This window comes from Labrus mixtus, chromosome 16, assembly GCF_963584025.1.
Source record: "Labrus mixtus chromosome 16, fLabMix1.1, whole genome shotgun sequence".
NCBI lineage: Eukaryota > Metazoa > Chordata > Actinopteri > Labriformes > Labridae > Labrus > Labrus mixtus.
Genome location: NC_083627.1, coordinates 25,482,813 through 25,504,669, shown reverse-complemented (window position 1 = coordinate 25,504,669; position 21,857 = coordinate 25,482,813). Strand labels below are relative to the sequence as shown.

The following is a 21,857-nucleotide window of genomic DNA, read 5'->3' as shown; positions in this document are numbered from 1 at the left end:
AAGCTGGCAAGAGATGTTTCATCTCTGATATAAGGACCCCACTCACCCCAGGCAGTATGATGATGAACCTTTTTTTTCTCAGATGTATTTTTGGGATGTTTATGCCTTTATTAGACAGGGCAGATACATTTGTAAATCAGGGAGATAAAGGAATGACATGCAGCAAAGAAGCCACAAGTTGGATTCCAACCACGGCTGCCTGCTAGTCTTTGTACATTTCCTTGTTAATTGTTTAGCACCAATACACCAAGTCAAATTCCTTGTATGTGTAAATGTACCTGGCAATAAAACCCGATTCTGATTCTGATTCTGACATGGGATAAGGAAACTAACGACTTGGCCACTAGCACCCCAAGGATGATGAATCTAAATGTAATATAATCTGACATTTTTGAGAGTAGATGCACAGTTTGTGAAAATGTTGAGGTTGGTGGGTCAAAAGCAACCTGCAAAAAAAAAAAAAACCAACCTCTGTCATTACACGTTATTTCTAACTTTCACAACCTTGCAGACCTCAACCATAAACTGTGAATGGAGGCTGAATCTTTCTATATACCACAACATATCGTAACATGACGGGACATAAAATAATACAAAAATAGCATACCATAACAACCTATAACATTCTGTTTGTGTATTTTGACATTCAGTGTTTCTGCTCGTGTCTCATGGAATCTGGGGGATTATTAAGGTTCAAGAGCTTATTGAATATTTTGTTGATTAGCCGTTAAGCCTTTGTCACACTCATTTAGCACGATTTCAACTGTGATAATTCAATGTTTCATGCCGTTCAGATTATTGGTATGACTTTTTATTTTTTTAAATCATTTCATTCAGCATGTTGGTCAGGAGTTCAGTCCACCCTGCTTGAATGACATGGCATTTGAGCTCTGAAACTCAGCCCGCAGCCACGTCAGTCGTATGACTTGTGGTAGAGCGGAGATTTGGTGCAACCATACGGTATGACCTTTATCTGGGTCTGAGTAGCTTGTTTGGCTGTCCTATAGCTTTGTTTTATGACAGTTTCTCAGAGGGACACTGTGTTCACAAAACAGTGCTTCCTAGAAAACAATGGCTTCTAAGCACTAACGAAAGTCTCAGGAATAGCACTCTGAAACTGATTTGAAGGCTCTCTGCAGGTTGGCCTTAGATTCATGAGAATCACCCTGAGGTACACTTTACAGGAATGGCTAATCAAATTGGGACAAACACTCCTCATTTCTAAGAAATAGGATAGACTGGCATCTAAATCTGTGTCTAAATCTGAAGAGTCAATTGGACTTCTATTGTAAAGTGTCTTGAAATAACATTTGTTAGGCTATGCATTGGCACTTTACAGTAGGCTTGATTGATTGACTGAAATCTCACAAAATGGAGCCACAAAGACAGATAACTATACAAAAACCAAGTGTATGTAAAAGCAAGCAACAAACTACGACCCTGTCAACATATAACTACCAAATTGTAATCTTAACATTTCTGATATGATATACTTTTTTACAAAGTAATATTTGCTTTTTTTTAAGTTCGAGTTAACAGAAATGAGAATTGTGGATGATGACAACACGATTATAATCAACCCGGCTGAAAGTTGAAGCTTTGGTGATATATTTGAATAGGTATAAAGCTGATTCTTTAATAACTTCCCCGTTTTCTGTCTCACAAAAAACAAAGTCTAAATTCAAATGGAAAAAAAACCCAGTTTATGCTTAAAGGTTCACTTTAGGGTCCATGAGGACAGTGGTAAATCTGATTTTGCGCTTCAGTTCCGTTGAGTTCAGTTAAATGCTTCCACTGTCATCAGGATGGAAATTCAATTTCCAGCTAGAAGCAAAAGATATAAACAAACCACAGCATAAATAAACAATTATCCATACACCCAGCATTCCCACACAGCTAAAATAAAAACATTTCCACAAAGGATTGTGTAATGTAGCTCATCACAGATAGATCAGTATCTCTGTATATGACATAAGTAAAGATTAAAACAAATCTGTAAAGAAACAGACCATATATTTTTGTATACATTAGAACTCAGTGTGTCATCCAGGGAGTACAAACATGTCCAGTATGAAACGTCCTGCATGTGTTTTTTAGAATATTTATTGCTGACAACACACTTGGACTTTCTAAGAATGGTATCAACTTTTCCTTTCTATTCAAGTGTCCAAGTAAGCAATGACAATACCAGGACCGCTAAAACACAATCAATGGAAATACAGCCATTAATGAATCTGTTATTTGTACATAGGGTATTCTTACTTTTATATTACAAATACTATGGTACTATATTTATTACCATACTCTTAAACTCTTAAAAATGAGACTGGCATCAACAAACATATCCAGTGCAAATACTCCATATCCATATCATATCAGTAGTTCTTAATCTAATTTTGATGATATTTGAACATGTTGTAGCATAGGTAACCCCACTTCTCCTGACTTTACAAGTGTTTTATTTAAAGGCTTTTGCCATGGTTTTATGAGTGCTGAAAGACAAAAGACAACATGTGTGCAGACTGATAATTAAAAATGACATGTCATGTCAGGGAAATGAAAAGCTTAAACATTTAAATAAGTCTCCTCTAATTAAATTGTTGGTTCATAAACATGGATTCACTGTCATACTAAAGCGGTCACTGTCAGTAATGTAGTAGTTCCATCTTTCCAGAAGAGGCCACTATTGAGGCTCATCTACTCCACTGGGCTGAAAAGACAAACATCCTTGTTGCATTTAAGTACAATCGGAAATCAAGAATTAACAATTTTTCGTTTCATGCATCTGCAATAAGTAGCCTAAATAAGTTCCACAGCGTTAATAAAAATCAATAAGATAACACACTGTAAAACTCTTAGGGTTTCGTAATAATAGCACATTTCCTCACTCCCTCTAGTCTACAATTAGGCTACATTCTTACTCTGGCTAACTCTGGCTGCATGCTTACTGGGGTCTACTGCGTATGTTTTCTTCAACTCGTTGCGCGGGTACATGTTATTTTCAGCCATTAAATCCCCGTTTTAACCTCAATTCAGCCGCTTACAGTTTCTCTGTTTCTGACCATACTTGTTCAATAACCTTGCTTGTAGACACTGAACCTAACGAGAACCTTTCGGTCACGTAAATGCAGCTTAGTGCGCAGTAGTCTTTGCGCAGGCGCAGATCCACTACCTCGATCAGCTGACTGTGAGTGAGAAGCACTGTAGAAGGACCGTTGAGTCAAAAACCCGCTTTTATCTGCGCTATGTGCGGGGAGCTGCGATTTATTTACTGATATACACCGTGTGGACCGAACACTGAGGCCTTTAAAACAACGGTAAGTACGAAAGTACTGCGATTAATGACATCGTGACGGCGACAGGCTGCGTTGCAAACAAGCTAATGTCAGCATCAAGCTAACGTTAACACTGAATTTGTGACAGCTTCATTCCGCTGTCTATTACTGTTGTTTACTGTGAGAGTTACAACCTAATCAATGCTGGAGTTAAACATTTCTTAGTCGTGTGATGTGCTTGGTGTTAATTAAGCGAACGTGTAAGAATTTAGCATGTCCTTTACAGCCCAGAAAGTGATCATATGACAGACAATCAGCAGACACGGAGACCTGTCTTGTGTCTTACTGATGTAATCAACCAGTGTGTGTTCAGTTTCCATAGTCTTAAATAGGAAAATGTGAGGAAGTTCACCAATAAGAAGTAAAAAGAGGAACAAGTAGCTTTACAATATGATTCTGACTCATCATGTATATTCACACTTCCCAATGGAATTCATGTTTCTTTAATTAAAGAAAAGGTAAACATTACCTCTGAAAAAGTCATGTTTACATAAGTCAAAGTCATTGATTCCTTTTTTTTTATCAGGTAAAGATCACACAGTATTATTAACAAAATAACAGACATACTTATATCTTTACTTTATTGTTATATATATATATTCTATACATACATATATATACTGTACATATATTCTAGTTTTATTTAAACTTTTGGTTCTTAATTGCACTGTACGTTGTTACTCTTTTTACTCTTATCTTCTATACTATTTTTTATTTTTGCATTGTTAAGGAGAGCTTGGAACACACACATTTCATTGCCAGCTATGACTGCTTTGCCTGTTATGTTGTGCATTTGACTAATAAAGATAACTTGAACTCGATGTAGCTTTAATAGTATCATATTATTGTTGTTGTTGTTGTTATTACAGTTGTTGTTTTTTCTGATGCATTCACATGAAATTATTTTTAAATTAGTGTAGCAGTTTCTGGAGGAGCTCATTTCAAGGACTATACTGTATATGCAGTAGGAGTATGAAATGGAATAGATGATATGTTTGATTACAGCGGCCCCTTAAGTTAGACCTTCAGATGGCTGCTTTAAAAAATCAGATTCCCCTCATTTTTTTACAGAGTGTACAAGTGTAACATAAAATAGGAGTCACAGTTCATTTTATCGTGGTTTTTTTTTCTGTTGTAGTTCTAGTTTTTGAAAACCAGGAGAGAAATGGTTTATTGATCCACTTATCTGACAAAAGTCACAGTTTTATATACCACTGTGACAAATTGAAAGTTTGGAAAATCAAAGTCTGTCATGATACTGATGCCAAATCATGTCAAAATGATCATAAAGGATTCCCATATGGCTTAACAACAGGGAGTAGCTACCATGTCACAAACCTAAACACAACAGTAGCAATGATCATGTCATTTTTTGAGCGTTGAAATTCTTAAAAAAATATAATTCTCAGGAGAATTTATTTTTCACGTGCCAGTGTCACAGTAGAGCTCTTTGACTTCCCTTTCTCTTACAGCGACCTACTCACTCTAAAGGGCCGGTGAACAAACCTCTTACCAGCAGCCATGACTGAATTCTGGTTGATCTCAGCTCCCGGGGAGAAGACATGCCAGCAGACTTGGGACAAGCTGATGGTGGCAACAACACGCACCAACAACATCTCTGTAAACAACAAGTTCAACATCCCCGATCTCAAGGTCACACACTACAGTCCTCTTTATGTCTTACAACGAGAACCCATCCAACCACAGTGCAAAAGTGAATGTTTTCATGTGTTTTGTCTCTGACAGGTCGGAACTCTAGATGTCTTAGTTGGTCTGTCGGATGAACTGGCTAAACTAGACACTTTTGTGGAAAGGTAAACTTTACAATTATATGCCCAATTTTAATTTGATGTAGACAAAATGTCTTGTTTTTTCAAATGGGCCGGTGGAAACAAAAGACTGGAAAAACATGTGAAATCCTTAAAAAAACACCTGATGGAACATCTCACAGTTAACTGTCAACATGTCAGTAACATGATTAGGTGTGAAAACAGCATCTCAGAGAGGCTGAGTCTTTCTGAAGTACAGATGGGGAGGGGTTCACCTCCATAGTGTGCTGGTATATAATGCAGCACTTTAAAGGTCACATATTATATTCGTTTTCAACCAGTTTAAATGAGTCTCAGAGCTCCCCAAAACATGTCTGTGAAGTTTTTTGTTATAAATCCACTCTGATCCTGTATGTTAGCATGCCTATAAACCCCTCTATTTCAGCCCTGCTCAGAACAGGCTGTTTCTGTGTCTGTAGCTTTAAATGCAAATGAGCTTTGTTTGACCACGCTCCTCTGGAAGGGCTTGGGTGGCTCCGGCGTTCTCCCACCATGCCCAATTGTTTATGGTGGAAAGGCAGACTCACCTAGCTGTAGGAATGTCACCCACCTGGGGGTTACTGCCCTTTGTGATGTCACAAGAATGGGAAAACATTCACTTTCAAATTTACAGAAACGTGTCTTCCCACAACGCCTCTAAAGTTTGATTAAAAGAAAAAGTAAAGCAACAGAGAGGCGAACTTCACTCTGTCCCAAATTTTTTAAACATTTTTCTGGCATCAAATTCAAAAGGGTTATAACAATGATATATCCACACTTGATTTGTTGTCTCTCTGCTTCTGTCAGTTAAACATGGCGTTTCAATGTTTTGCAAATGATCACATTCTGTTTCACATGAGGTTCCTGTGTTGATTAGTACCCTTTCTGTTTTTTCTCTTACTTTCCTCCTTACCCTGTGTTATGGTCCAGTGTGGTGAAGAAGGTGGCTCAGTACATGGCTGATGTTCTGGAAGACAGCCGAGACAAAGTCCAAGAAAACCTGCTTGCTAATGGAGGTAACACAATCTTCTGGTCTATTACTGGACATTCACTCTCTTTAGTAATTAACAGCTGAGAGGTGAGATGACTGATCTCATATTTAGACAGACACGAGAGTTTACTATGTCTTTAGATATACAATCATTATACAGTGCGGTTCAAAGCCTCTGGACATGGATTGATTTATATTGATGACTTTTATCTTCTTCCTTTTTTTTGCAGTTGACCTCGTCACCTATATCACCAGATTTCAATGGGACATGGCGAAGTATCCAATCAAACAGTCGCTGAAAAACATCTCTGAGATTATCTCGAAGGTAAGCACCTTTTTTATGTTACACTTTAGTTTTTCTTTAGTTAGCTATATTGTGGAGAAGGCCACATACAGATGAGAGACCTAAGTTAAGGCCCCATGTCCACCTAGCGTTTTTTGCCTGACAGAAAAGTGCTGGCTGTACACTTAAGAGCACGTCCTTTGTCTCTATGACAACAGTCTGTTGACAACGGCCACTGTATGACTCGACACTGCTACGTTGCTTTTTACTGTATGTTTTTTTTATTTTACAATATTTATATGCCGATCAGAAACGGAGCAAAGAGGATGTTGGTACTTGACAAATTCATAGACTGCAAAACTACGGGGAATATCATACATTTAAAAAAGAGTGCCGGTGACGTCAACATTGCCTTTCTGAAAAGTTAAAAGATTTTCAACTTGAGTGCTCGGAGCGGCTGCACCGAAAAGGCGGAGCACTTGGAAAAAAGATGCTGGGCGCTGCGCTTTTTCTCCAGGCTGCTACTTTCTGCTCTGAACTCTCTCTCCTCATTGAAAACCATTAAAAGAATGCTCAGAATAAAACGCTCAGAATAAAACGCTAGGTGGACACAGGCTTTAGATAGAAAAAGAAAACTGAAAATGACAAACGCATTCAAATCAACACACAAACCCTTTCTAAAGTCTAATGAAAACATATACAGACACAGTTTCCATATAGCTCACTCCTGTTATTCTCTATCATTTTATTTCTAGCAAGCAACTCAGATAGACAATGACCTGAAGGCCAGAGCTTCAGCATACAACAACCTGAAGGGAAACCTGCAGAACCTGGAGAGGAAGAATGCGTGAGTTTGATCATTATCATAATAACGTCTTGATATCAGCTGTAGAGAATGAAGCCAAAGACTGAAGCACCCATAAGTTTGTGGACACATGGTTAGCTTGTCTTTTAGCCTTGGTTCTTTTCCTGTATAATACTATGCTATATTTACAATAACTTGTTTAATATTTACAGTGTATCTGGATCATTATATTGTTGGATGCCCTGAAATCTGAACTGTGTGTGTTGTCCTTTAGAGGGAGCTTGTTGACCAGGAGTCTGGCTGACATAGTGAAGAAAGAGGACTTTGTGCTGGACTCAGAGTACCTGATTACCATGCTGGTGGTTGTCCCAAAGTAAGTCCATCCATCCAAGTATTCAGCCTTTCAACCATTATACAAATCTCAGTGAGTCATTGAAGGCACATCCTTCTTTTCCTTGATGTGGAGAATACATGTCAAACAGAATAAATAATTGCACAAATGATAATAAAGAAAATAGCTAAGAAGGAATCAAATAAGCATAGAAAAGAAGAACACTCACCTTTTGGAGCAGAGTAGTTTTTAATATAGATTTATGGAGGTGGAGGACTCAGTGTTGTTGAGTTTAAACCATTGACTATATATAAAGATGGATGGTGTGCCTCGGACTCCTCCTGAGAAGCCAAAATAGCGACGGGCTCTGACATATTGCCTCATGATGTCATTGAGAGCTGGAGTCTGTGCAGTAGAGATTGGCTGGGGGAGCTCGGGTAACGCGCCTACTAACCAAAACACACATTTAAGTTTCCGATTAAATAGAGAAATCCTTCAGGTCGGTGCAGTGGAGGAGAACAGATTTGTGTGTCAGTTTGAAAACCACAAAGTGGTTAGTGAGAGTTCAATGAGTCCTTCGTTTGTTCTGTTCCCCCTCCTCCACTCTGCTTATGTGTTGCACTTTGAATTAAAATGAACACTGACATAAATCAGCACAATAAGAACCGACTAGAAGGACAACAACTATGTTTGAGAAAAATTATTTAGATTTTCTAGTTTGACTCATGTCCCATCTGTTCACATGCAGGAGGCGAAGCTTATCAGCTAGTCAGTAAGAGGAGTGCCATATGTTTTGGCCTCCCTTTTGGGGAGCTGACATGTAGATCATCTTTTTACAAAGTCTTTTAAACTTAAAAAGATTTTAAACACATTCTGTGGTTTGGTAGAGATGATCATGTCACTTATATTCAAAGAAAATAATTTGAGCTTAGTTTTAATTTTGTAATGTATCAGAGGTCTCTTCAACCTCATACTTGAATACATTTTGAATATGAAAACATCTAAACTACTAACATTTTGAAAGAATAACAATACTGGTGTAAGCCTTTACACTTCATGTTGAAGGTGTTAAATATATTGCTGTTATCTTTCCCTGTTCACCCTCTTCAGGACAGGCTACACTGACTGGCAGAAGACGTATGAAACCCTGGCTGAGATGGTCGTGCCACGCTCCACTAAGTAAGAACAACACGTGATTCAGTTCATTACTTAGGCAGAATTCATAAATGATCAGACACAGGAAGAAGACAATTAGAAATTCTCAGAGCAGGACATTTTGACTTTGTTTCCTGTTCCTGTTGTCATCATTTTGTCCTCAGTGTGTAGTCGATCCACTTGCTTGACTCTGATTAGACTGATTGGTTGATTTAATGTTGAAGCTGTTCATATGTTCATAGTTTGATGAGCAGGAGGAGTTACACTTAAGGTTTCTGACGGACAGGACTCAGTGTACAGAACAGATACAGAGCACTTGCTATGAATGAATGGAAATTAATACGATTATTATGAAGTGCTGAATTCAAAGACATGCAAAGATCGACTGCTTTGGTAACGCAGGCTTTTTCCCATAGTTGTAGATAATTTTGATGTTATAGTATAAATTGTGTTCCAGAAAATACAGTTGGTTGAACGGGCAGCCGGAAAGGTATCACAAATATACAAACCACAGTGTAGACCACAGTGTACCACAGTGTAGACAAATGTGTGGCCCCATATTCAGAATGAGTCAAACTACAAAGACATCATTATGAGGACTAAAAGTAAAAGCACTCCCATGAAAAAACTTTGAATGTTGAATTTGTATTTTGAGGTATAGATTGAAAAATGTGTAAGCAACACTCTTGTTGCAGCTGGTTTTGGGGATACTGATTGCATCTGCTTTATACACTCATATAGGATGGAGTCTTGAGTTATGACAGGCTTTGTTTGTGTCAAATCTAAAATGTGTATCATGCTCTCGTGAAAACTTCTGTCATCTCTCTCCTCCAGGCTGCTGTTTGAGGACCATGACAGCGGCTTGTTCAGTGTGACTCTCTTCAGGAAGGCTATCGATGACTTCAAACACAAGGCCAGAGAAAACAAGTAAATTATTCCATTTAAGTTGTATTGTGTAAAACCTCTCAAGTGTGAGAAGTGTGAGTGTTTGGAGATGTCATTTTAGGAGTTCCTCTTGAGCTGTGCCTCTGTTTAGCCTTTCAATGGCTTGTTTAGTAATTGCGATGTTTATTCATCCCAACCACACATTGATCATGGAGATGTTACACCCATGACTGAAGTGGGTTATTTGTAGACACAGGAACTGTCATGTGCTCTAAAAAAAACCAAAAAAACAGCAGTTTGACAATAGACGCAATTTAGTGTGCACTACAGTCTCTGCGGTTAGCACGACTCATTGTGTGTTTTTGCTGCCAGCTGATGGTACACTCTCCTCTGTGTGTCCTGACCTCCTCTAGGTTTACAGTGCGTGATTTCCAGTACAACGAGGAGGAGATGAAGGCAGACAAAGAGGAGATGACACGTTTGTCCACTGACAAGAAGAAACAGTTTGTATGTTTGCTGCTCTCTTCACAAACAGTACAACCGGCTAAGAAGGGAAAACATACAGCACTTAAAGATAACTTTGTATTCAGCTGGAATTCTGAAATGAGTGATCATTTATAGACATCCTCATCCTCATTTGATGGACTGTAAGTTCACATGTTAATCGATGCTGTTTCTATCCACCCAGGGGCCGTTGGTACGATGGCTGAAAGTGAATTTCAGCGAGGCCTTCATCGCCTGGATTCACATAAAAGCGCTGCGTGTGTTTGTAGAGTCAGTATTGAGGTGAGTAGGTGAATCTATGGATTTCCAATGGATTTCCATCCATTGGTCCTCCAAATGTAAGAACTTTCTTGTCTCCCTGTTTAAAAAGATGGCCTCACAGTTTGGTTGTGCTTCACAGATATGGGCTGCCGGTGAACTTCCAGGCTATGCTGCTACAGCCCAACAAGAAGAACATGAAGAAGCTGAGGGAGGTGCTGTACGACCTGTACAAACACCTGGACAGCAGCGCTGCCATCATTGACGTGAGTCTCTTTGACACACATGCTCTTCACACGGGAAGTCGGGTCCAGCTCTCTGTCATTTATAAAAACCTGGGCTCTGATTTGTAAAAGGGTGTTTAGAATCCTTACAAAAAAAAGCTGAAAATGGCCTATGTCAAAAATAAATTGGATTCATAAAGCTGTGAGTAGGTACACCTGCACGCAATGTCCCCTTTATGATTCACCTGAGAATGTGTGAACATGAATCAGCCTCTTATTCCGTCCTCTACACATTTAACCATACATGCTCAATGTAAAACACCGTACAGAGGCTGTAGTCCTCTTAAGCGGGCGGCCCAGGTTCGAATCCGACCTGTGGCTCTTTTCCTGCATGTTGTTCCCCACTCTCTCTCTCCCTGATTTCTGACTCTATCCACTGTCCTGTCTCTAAATGGAGTCATAAAAGGCCCTGAATGAACCTTTGTTTTAGAAGTGAGTTATGGCGAACTCTGTTTGCACCATGACTGTGATTTTACTGATGCTTCAAGATGAAAGGACTAAATCTCACTTTAATCTGTAAAGCTTTAACATTTCTTGCATTTGCTCTGTTGTTTATAAGCTTTATAACTAACTGATGCAACCTCGTAAAACAAAGTGTGACCATTTAAAAAGTCAGACAGATTTTGATGAACGTCCTTTGGTATGTAAAAAGATATCATGGTTATATAAAAGCTGAAATGTTAAGCGTAGCTAATTCATTGGGCTGGTGAAACTTTGCACAGTGCATTAAAAAACAACAAGCTCCCAGATCAAATGATTTATTTTATCAAACCTTTTCAACATGCACATGGGACAACATGTGACACCTTTTAATCCATTGTGTAGTCAGTGCACTAAATCCTCCCTTCTTTCTTGTGTGACATCACCAAAGTAGCCATGAGCGTTTTAGCTTCACAAAGGTATGAAGTACCTTCCATGAGGTTGGATAAAAGCAGTTCTATATATGTAAGTGATCATTTGTCTTTGTGTGCCTGCAGGCCTCTATGGACATCCCCGGACTGAACCTGAGCCAGCAGGAGTACTACCCCTACGTTTACTACAAGATCGACTGCAACCTGCTGGACTTCAAAGTTTAGAGACATCGCCATCATCATCATCATCATCATCATCTCTGTGGAGTCGTGCTCTGGTGTGACAGTTTCACATCCCCAAGCTTTAATTTATTGCCACTCCCACCTTGATTTTCCATTTTTTTGTCTTTTCCTGCTCTTGTTGGTACATTCCCGGGTCCATGTTAATCAAGTTGTTTGGAATTCGAGTGCTGTTTTGTGATTATAAGTAAGGTCAGATCGATTTATGATCAGAACTTCTCCCTTTATACACCTGATTAATATGGGCCCTCGTCATAGTTGTGTCTTCTTGTTTCTACCATGCTGTAAAAGTGAATTTCTCCCCTGTTTACACCCACCAATAATGGTTGACATTCCCTTCTCGCGTCAAAGGACATGCTTCAGATTAAGTGTTGTTTTTTTACTGTCACCTCATGCAACAAAAGCAGTCCCATACGGGGGGAGGATGGGAAAAAAAAATGTATGTTAAATATAGTATTTATTTAAAGCCTCTAAAATCAGTGAATGTGTTTTTTTGTTTGTTGGGTTCTTGAATGTGCTGTGTTTTTAGCTCTGTACGGAACGTCTGTTTACAAGTAGATGTTGATCCCACTCTGGCTATAATCCAGTGACACATACACACACACACAGCAAAATCATTTTACAGTATAAAGAAGCAATATGTTTGCTTATGTGCTCCTTTAAATTCTGTACATCAAGCAGTTTGAGGAAAATAATGATGGGTCTATGTGCAAATACTGTAATGTCAGTATACATGAAAATGTATCCACAAACATGTATAATAAATGTGAAAAATAAATACTCTATGTGAAATATACCTGGCTTTGGCTTTTTATGAGATGCTGAGTAAAGCACTGACAAATTCTGGAATTGATATAAACACACATCAAAATCACTGCCAGGCCCAAAACAGGCATATGAAGATAATATGCTGGAAATACAAAAAAATAAAGAAACAATTATGAGTCAAATTGCAACAGCAGCTCTCTGCAGAATGAACCTTGAAATGTTTCCCATCGACATTTTTCATGTTCATATCTACAAAACAATTAGCCACAGCTAACTAAGTACACTTTTTGGTTCCCCCTTTTAAAATTAAAAACCTTATAGATATGATACTGTTATAAATAGGGTTGGGCGATATGACAGAAAATGTTATATCAGTTGATACCGATAATTATTATGATAGATGTCAAATCATTATTTCTTTCAAATTATGAGGCTGATTTTTGTTCCTCAGTGAAAGTTGAAGAAACCAGATGGTTGATTGTGGTTTAATCTTTTTAAGTGTCAGAACATGATCAACTATACTTAAAGAGAGGAACATTTCAATATCATGAGAAAAGTGCACGGCATGTTTGCAAAACAAATATATAGCCTAGTGTCTTGTTAGAAAGAGGGAATCCCTGATGACCCTTCATTCTTGGATTTTCAATAACTAAAAAAGCAATGTGTCACATCCTGGGAACCTTAAACTCAAATTTAACAATAACACGTTTAACTTCAGGAAAGCATTTAAGACGAGATGTCAACCCAGTGGTCCTTGTTTTAAATAAGTTCTATAAAAAATAGATATAGATATATAAGCTGTTAATTGATGACTTTTTTTTCATTATTACTATATCTGCATTACTATTTTTTCCATATGAACCAATCAATTATTCCCCAAAACAAAATGTATTAAACTCCCTAATAAGCCTTTAAAAGTGGAATTTAAAATAGTTATTCATTGTTTATTAAATCCTTTAATGTAGTTGTAAGTCAATCTATTTTTGATATGTTTATTTTAACACTAACAACATGTTCTGGTTAGGAAAAGGAGGAGGAGGATGGTGCATACTCAAATGACAATATTGAAACACAGTTGTAATTAAATTCTATACAATTGTCCTGAGCTGGTGTTGGTGCATTTTTGCATGATAATGATGATGATGGTGATGGTGGTAGTGATGATGATGATGATGACACCAGCTGGAAATGATTCTACTCCCAGCCAATCAGCGGTCAGACTGGATGCAGTTTTAACTCCCCCACTCGTCTCTGGATGACGCAGATAGCTCCGGTTTGTGTTATTGCTGCTCACCTACTGTCTGTGGAGAGAAGCAGCAGCATCCTCCACCACCGGCTGATGATGATGGAGAGGGAAACGCAGATTGTGCTGCAGTAGAGACGCGGGGAGGATGCGTTGAGACACGCCGAGCCGTGTTCAGCCCCTGTCCCCCGGCTGTGGATGATTCTTTTTCCCCGATGGGTTGTGGAGGGAGTCGGGCGGACGCGATCATCGAGCCGAGGTACCATGAGAGCTGGACCAGAGAAACGGAATCGACGTGGCTAACAAATACGGATGTAGAGACCTCTCTGCCTGTTGCAAACAGTAAGAGCCTTGTCTGTCACTGAAAAAAGAGAGAGCACCTTCACTGCATGTGCCATAGGCCGAACCGCATTCAAAACACAAGCTCTTTTATACACACAAAAAAAAATGAATACTACGTCCAGGACTCCGCACCAATCAAAACACAGCTCTGTCAACACCCTGACACTGCAGTTCTGCACTATCCAGCTAATATGGTCGTTAAGGTGAAAGAAGCTAGCTGAAGAATTCTTTTACGTTTCAGGTGATATAACCTTAGTGTGTATCGTTGTCCACAGGTAAAGCTCTGGATGTCAGTCTGAGGGAGAAGAGGATGGTGAACACAGGCACCCAGTGTGGGAAGCAGGCCCTCACATCCACAGGCTCCAGCCACAGGAGACCCAGGAGATCCCTGACAGATGTAGGTAGCACAGGTAGCAGGTGTAGGCACGAAAACACCTACAAACATCTGTTCTCTTACGTTAGCTATCATGTCAAAGCAATTCTGCAGAATCAGTCTGGATGAGGTCTTTAAAAAATAATTTTTAATTTGATTTAATGTTTATTGGAGCAGTAAGTGCCTATAACGCAAGAGAGGAATATTCAAAGTGACATGAAACAACACTGCAGCAGCACTTACCACACAAATAGTTTTCAAATGGTCTTATTTATTACAAATCTCAATTTCACTTCATATTCTAGGAAGGGAGCAGAAATCTACGATTTTTTAATGGGAGATACATTGCATGTCTTCTGATCTAAAAATGAAAGGGGAGCTGGTGGTTCAGTGGTTCAGTGGTTCAGTGTTTAGTGCGCTCACTCCATGTACGGAGGTGTGCGGCCCAAGTTCTAATCCGACCTTTGCCTCCTATCCCGCATGTCATTCCCCACTTTCTCTCTCCCTGATTTCCAATTCTATCCACAGTACTAGCTCTCCAATAGAGGCACAAAAAGCCCCAAAATAAATCTTTAAAAAATAGTTATAATAAAAAAAGAAAACAGCTTTATAAACAACCAAAGATAAATAACTATGTTATTTATAGAACAACTATACAGTATCTCCAATGTGAACATGTAAGTATCACTGTGTACAGGGTTTGTTTTGTGCTCTGGAACATAATGTTATGCAGTAAAAGTGAGTAAATGCTGCTTTACTTTGATGGTACCAAAGTCAACTATAATGAGGTATTACATTTTGAATAAGAGTAGGAATGATGGGATGTCCCTCTGGGATCACAGAACCTGCCATGGCAATTTTCTCAATTTCCCTATTATATAGACTTAAAGATGAAATCTAAAATGAAACAGTTGATTGGAAAATAATGAAACTTATAACTACTTTCAGTCCTTTACCAAAGGAGTGCGCTGTCACTACTTAGTTTATTTGGAACTGAGCTGAATGTCTGCATAAAAGAAGGAATAAGAAAACTTGAATTGTTAATTTACACTTTTGTCTTAAATCTTCCATTTAAAAAATGTATTCAGAAAAAGAACAGAAATTGACTTTAAAATGTAAGTTATGTAGCTGTAAGTATGAATAGTGAAGATTGAAGATTGAGAATAATTACATGTATGAAGGTATCTTAGATTCTTGGGAACATGGCCTAACATGAGAGCTTCATTCAATCATATTTGTGGCTACTCTTTCACATTAAGATTTAACTGCACAAAGAAAGTAAGCGCAGACTATAGACTGTAAATTCCAGTCAGTTTTATCTGCTCTAAATTTAATGTATAGGCTTTAAATCTAAGGAATATCAGATAGAAAGAGAAGGGCAGAAAACCCTTTATGGTCATTTTTATTCTCGATGTTTTGAATTTAATTTAATCAAAGAAATACATTCAGACTGTTGTGTTTTTCACCTAAAAGCAGTGCTTCAGTGACTCAGTCGACCTGTTTTCTGCCCTGTATGTTGACATTGAAAATTTTTGATTTTGTTCGACAGCAGACAACTCGTGACTCCAAAAGGAGAGCGTCTAAGGAGGCCAGTGCATTGTCTAAGGACGGGCAGACGGTCAGCATCAACAGCAGTGGAGACGATTACCCGGGGAACACGTGTGATGAGAGATGAAGACAAGCTAAGACTCTATGAAAATAGAGGAAGATGGACGGAGCTTCAGGCAGGATCAGCGGAACACAAAGTGTGAGGAGGGTGTACGCGAGGGATTTCTCAATCCCAGCGATTTACAACATAAGCACCTGCACATGTCTCATCCAAAGATCTCGGGATGCTGCATCTTTGTCGTGCCATTGCAAATGCATGTGTGAAGCGAGAGAGTGGAGCCGCAGTGTTCACGCTCTCCACCATGCTTTCTCCGCCATGCTTACAGTGCCGATCAGGGAATACGTCACTGTGTTGAGCTAGAGAGAAACAAGAACAGAGCGTCTCATATGCACATGATAATCACAATCTGCACATCAAATGTTGTCTCTGTGGGGCCTTCCAAAAGACTTTGCTTTAGTTCTTTGTGCAAGTATATTCCTTTTATTTTGAATGAAAAAGAAAGTGTGAGAGCCAATGATGATGCTGTTGAACCTCAGTCAATGCTGTAAATGATTCCTCATTCAAAAGACCCTGAAGTGCTGTTCAGAGGCTCAGATTTGAGCTTTTAAGCTTGAGGGCTGAAGATCGTTACTTCCAGCCTTTGCAAGATTAAAAAAGAGAAACACACCCGCATGTGCCTACTATTCATTATGATCTCAACTTCAGCTTAAGTTTTCAATTTGAGAGTTGTTTGTTTGATTTGTTCAGAATTATGTTGTCTCCAGCTCTCTTACATTTTCTCTTACGCTGTATAATATTGTGTGGCATTTGTGTTGCTTACACTGATTTGCATGGTTTAATCAAATATAAATTAATTCAGCCTTGTCTCTGCCCAAACTCTAGCAAAAACAAGCTCTGTGATATAAAACATTTTGCCTTTTGGGCACATTCAAATAGAACAAATACTGGATCCAGGAAATATCATCCACACAGTGAGATGTATGAACAGCAGAGGGCGTTGTTGACCAGCTGGGACCTTCTTGATGATGGAAACCTCAAGAGGACTGCTAATGACATCAACAGCAACCACTTCAAGAAACCTAGTTAAAAGGATGTTCACTTATGCAGAAGGTTAATTAAAAGGAAGTCTGTTGGTAATGTGTTGTTAGTAAATGCAGAGTCTGACCTCACATTTTCTGTTGTGATAGCTGTTTATGTTAAGAGTCTTACCGATGCGCTGCAATGATGGCTTTGAAAATGTTTACAGGCAAACTTTTGTGGTGGATATAAAATTGAACACACAAGATGTACCACTTTTTTCTTCTTTCAATTAAAAATATTGCCAGTTTCTTAAGTTCCCATATTAATACTTTTTGATGTCTAACTGTGTAATTGTCATACCAAGCCACCAATCACATGACTTACTTATAGTAATATTATTTGTTTGCTATGACTAATACTGGGCCTACAGAATAAAATAAAAATAACAATAAAAAAGTCAATCTTTGGTATAACAACAATGAACATGATTTGAAGGCTTCTTATTCATTTACTTTGAAGTGTACATTCCCTACAGAAACCATGCCTATAATATATTGAAAAATGCCCAACAATTTAACCAGATTTGTTATCTATGAAATAAGAATTATTTGGATCTCTCTCAGTGCTATAATTAATTAGACAGTGGCCATAAATATGCAGACAAATAAAAGGATCTGCCCAGTTACCACCAATAAGGCTAATTTATCAAGCCTATCAATAATAGGCAATGTCTAAAGACCTATAAAGATTAATTCGTCAATCAAATGTTGCAATATTGTATAAAATGTACTCAATTACAAATCAAATTCATGTCCACCAGAAGAAAGTGAATGTGTAATTTAAAAAAACCAAAACGTATTATTTGTTACAGCTGAGGGACATTTTAGTGTTATATCTATGACTGGGATTGAGCAAGTTTGATAAGTGATTTAGAGTAAACTAACGTTAAGAAGTCGTATTGTTTTCTAGGCCTTGTTTTCTTTGCATGGTTTTCTGAATCTGCATAAAATACATAGTAAGGGGAGCAGTTAATCCCCAGGAGAATATCACACTAAAGAAACAGGCAGGTAAGAAAGAAAATCAACAAAAACAAAAATCTAATTTAAAATAATTACACACTAAACAATATAGGCTATAATTTACTGTGGGAACTTTGCTTTTTCCAAATATTAATAATATTATATAAATAGTACTTTAATACTTTCAACCTCATGAGCTATTTTAAACACTTTACTATGAAAAGACTGAATAGACAAAATGTTTTTTAACTGTCTTTATTGACAAATTTAACATATACAAAAAATGTTTATACAAACTCTTAAAGAGGATGAACATACAACAGCAAAATACACAGGAACAAGTTAATTCAAACATAAATCAAGACTAGGGGGGATTATATATATAAAAAAATAAAAAAAAATAAAAAAACTTTTCCAAAAGAAAACATCAGGCAAATGTAAGCAGACAACTGAATAGACAATATTAGGGGATTGGATAAATATTGATTACACACCTGTTGGCGGAAGTTCCGGTGTATAAAAAGTGAAGAAACCGGCGGGCAGCAGGACCACGCGGAGCCCTCGTGTCAGCTCACTGCTCACACAGCCGTCTGTCGTTCACACAAACAGCTGACTGAGACGGTAACGCTGTAATATTTACAGTCTATGTGTGAAACCGAGAGGAATAGTCCTTTAATTTTTTCTCGTTGTTATTTGGGTAATAATGGTATGAAGATATGGCCAAGCGACCGGGGACAGACGACGGGATGCTCACTTCTCCGACCATTCTCCGGGATTTCTCCGGAGAAGTGAACATGGACTGCAGCGACGGAGCCGTCGACGTCTCCCTGGAGGAGATCCTCCATCTGTACAGCCAGCCGATAAACGAGGAGCAAGCGTGGGCAGTGTGCTATCAATGCTGTCGGACTTTAGCGCAGACACAACGGAGGAAAGGCTCCAAGTCTGCTGCCGGTGCCTCGGCTGCAGTCTACCCGAGGAGGATCGAGGGACCCGGGGATGTAAGGATCTGGAGAGACGGGACTGTTAAACTGCAATTTGAAGACAACACAGGTAAACGAACCGAGACCGGGAAGGTGTCAGGATTTTATTTTGTCACAACCTGGGATCATGTATAAGTAACTGCGCAACTAAACGAGTGGCAGCCATGAATTATCATCACTCACAGGCCAAACGAATGGAGCATCCTCTCAAAGAGGCCATATTGTTATTCTGTCTCCATCCAGCCATGTGGGGAATTTGTTTACAGACGTACGTTGCTTTTTTAATAATAGGCCTACATCATATATCACGGGATAGCTGCTTGGACGGAGTATTAGGGAGATTTATTAGATAAAATCACCAGCCAGGCTTTTTTCAACAATACAAAAAAAATCACGTTTATCCTAATCATGTTGCTCAATTCAAACGGGAGTGTTAGCACCTGGCTGCTTTTGTTTTTTTGTGTGTGTTTGAAATCATTGTCATGCGGCGGTCACATCCCTACAGTAAACAATGAACCATGTGATGCAGTCAAGCTGCAGAACACCTTGGGTCCAGTCCAGAGCGAAGAATTATAGGCAACGCCAAGGCTACCGTGCAAAACGACTCCTATGATGACTCAGCCCAAACGATTAGTGTCGTTACAATGAAGTGTCGAGGTGAAAGGCACAGATTCATGTACGTGCACCTGAGGGAGGTGGAAACACGTGTGATGTGGTCTGGTGAAAGTATGTGGTAAGGCGGAGGCTCGCATGCATAAGGGTAGATAAAGTAGTTCCACTGAATTGTGGTCCATGACATCTACTGGAAGAATGTAGCTATATATATATACCTCAGTGCTGAAACGATTAGGCAGCAGTTATGATTATCCTCTCCCAAAATCTTTATCTTTTTCATGAGCAAAGAATTCCAGTCTTTTAAATAAGCTGCATACCTTCAGGGTTTTATTTTTTTTACTATTGTTTAAGCAAAACAAGCTCTATGAAGATATGATCTGTGGTTTTCCACTGCATTCTGACATTTTATAGACCATACAGTTAATCTTTCAATGAGCATAGTCATCAATCTATCACTAATCTACCCGACAACAGGTTGCCAAAAACGACCTTACACACAGTAACAGGCTGTCTATTGATTCAAATAAATATGGGTAGATTTAGATTTTGGATGCTAGCTGAGAGCATTCAACTCTTGGAGAAGCTACTATTAAGTTTAAGATTCTAGGAATCAATGCGATTTAGATGCTGAGAAGTACAACAACAATGTAGTTTTAAAAAACACGTTTTTATTCGGCTTCCTTGTTCCTGTACGCCTGTCCAGGTGTGTTAAAGATGTACAAAGCGTCTCAAAGCCTTTAAACTGCATTCCATTAATACGTGAGAGATGTAGCTGGGTGGGAGGAGGAGGTGTGGCTGTCAACACGGCCGCAGGCATCAAGGTTAGGTACTCTCTCTCTCTTGGGAACTTATTAGCCAACATGTTTATTTTTTTCTTATTTTCCCCACCCCCTGATCCCTCTCTCTCTGTCTGTCTTTAGTCCAGCACTCCTTCATCACAACATTTAATCAAGCATCTGTGTTTGCTCTGTGTGGGAAATTACACTCTCTAAATAGATACATTCAGCCAGTGGTGCTTGCTGCGAGTCTTGGCAGCAGCAGATATAGAACAAATGTGATGATTGGATGCAGAGACTTTAGAAGTCTGGGTACAGATGAGTTTGGAGATTAGGGGGAAGAGTCCTTTGCTTCTCCTCTGGCTACTGGCTGAGGTATTTTGGGGACAGCCTGGCCCTGTCCTGATTCTTCTCGTTAGGCCTGGCGATGAGAGAGACATGAGGCTTATTATTAAGCTTGGGAACTCTGCGGCTAGTCTTAAAAGGTGACTAACCAAGCAGCAGAAAATCGATGATTGCACAACCCATGCATGGCCTGCACATGGGTCAGGGACAAGACTGCAAGATTTGGTGAACACTGGCAAAAGCTCTGCTTTTCGTATTGCTTCCATCAGGAGTTTGTAGAGCCTTTCAATGCTGTTTAGCTAGCAAAGCAATCAGAGAAAACTACAAAGTGTTCGCTTTTGTGATGCATAGCAATCAGAAATAGACTCATCAGAAGCATGGCAGTAAAGACCGGTGTTATTCTAGGCTGAATTGATGCAAGATGCATGCTGCCTTTCCTCCTGCACTCGTATCTGTTTACATGCAGCATGGGGAAGAATACGTTCACATTCGCTGTGTGATGCTTTGCGAAAAGGATGCTGCATCAAGATGAGCCACTTGTTTACAACAAAATCTTCAATGATTCATACCAGCAGTGCAGTACGGAGGAGTTTGGTGCGTTCAGTATTTTAGCAGGAGCACAATTCAAACAGCTGATGGGGGAAATTATTAGAGCTTAACAGATGTATCTATTATGTAGGCTGGGACTAAAACAGATTTCGCTTTATTTGTGTGTATATGTTTTTATCCCTGTTTTCTTTTTTTTAATGGACCAGAAAATGCAGAAAACTTTGCTTGGGGTGATTTAGGTTTTCTCACCATTGTAGCTTACAGCTCTCTCAGCACTGTCTGCAGTAAATATAGAACAGCATCACAGCTTATCAGAAAGTGAGCCACACTCGAAGTGATCAAAAACTGATAATGATAATGTAAAATAGTCTTTTAGAAAATGATTGATTCAGGAAAGCAGCCCTTTGAGTAGCCTTGCATATTAACATGGATTTAAAATGTATTTAAAATCTACATGGAACAAGCTTGTTTTCATTGCAGCTCAGATA

General features: G+C 38.9%; 3 protein-coding genes across 12 annotated transcripts in view; all 3 read left to right on the top strand.

Annotated features, from left to right (window-relative positions):
* Positions 1-3,155: 3,155 nt before the first annotated feature.
* Positions 3,156-12,526, top strand: atp6v1c1b (ATPase H+ transporting V1 subunit C1b). Its single transcript, XM_061059121.1, has 13 exons — positions 3,156-3,317; positions 4,808-4,988; positions 5,082-5,149; positions 6,074-6,159; positions 6,365-6,459; positions 7,173-7,264; positions 7,497-7,595; positions 8,664-8,732; positions 9,543-9,635; positions 10,007-10,100; positions 10,282-10,379; positions 10,498-10,621; positions 11,617-12,526. The coding sequence occupies exons 2-13, from the start codon at positions 4,857-4,859 to the stop codon at positions 11,713-11,715; spliced, it is 1,149 nt and encodes a 382-aa protein (XP_060915104.1). The 5' UTR covers positions 3,156-3,317; positions 4,808-4,856; the 3' UTR covers positions 11,716-12,526.
* Positions 12,527-13,720: 1,194 nt separating this feature from the next.
* Positions 13,721-17,568, top strand: si:ch211-215i13.3 (brain and acute leukemia cytoplasmic protein). Of its 2 annotated transcripts, none has more exons than XM_061060221.1 (3): positions 13,721-14,083; positions 14,359-14,480; positions 16,009-17,568. In XM_061060221.1, the coding sequence occupies exons 1-3, from the start codon at positions 13,957-13,959 to the stop codon at positions 16,129-16,131; spliced, it is 372 nt and encodes a 123-aa protein (XP_060916204.1). In that variant the 5' UTR covers positions 13,721-13,956; the 3' UTR covers positions 16,132-17,568. The 2 variants fall into 2 exon arrangements, with proteins under 2 accessions (XP_060916204.1, XP_060916203.1); XM_061060220.1 differs by having other exon boundaries at positions 13,727-14,083; positions 16,006-17,568.
* A 1,074-nt stretch (positions 17,569-18,642) lies between these two features.
* Positions 18,643-21,857, top strand: part of spire1a (spire-type actin nucleation factor 1a) — a 30,752-nt gene continuing 27,537 nt past the window's right edge. For 7 of the 9 annotated variants that reach the window (XM_061059507.1, XM_061059512.1, XM_061059510.1 and 4 more), the window contains exon 1: positions 18,643-19,154. In XM_061059507.1, the coding sequence (XP_060915490.1) occupies positions 18,821-19,154 (334 nt within the window). In that variant the 5' untranslated portion in view covers positions 18,643-18,820. The remainder of the gene's footprint in view (positions 19,155-21,857) is intronic. The other 2 variants (XM_061059514.1, XM_061059515.1) reach the window with 1 other exon arrangement.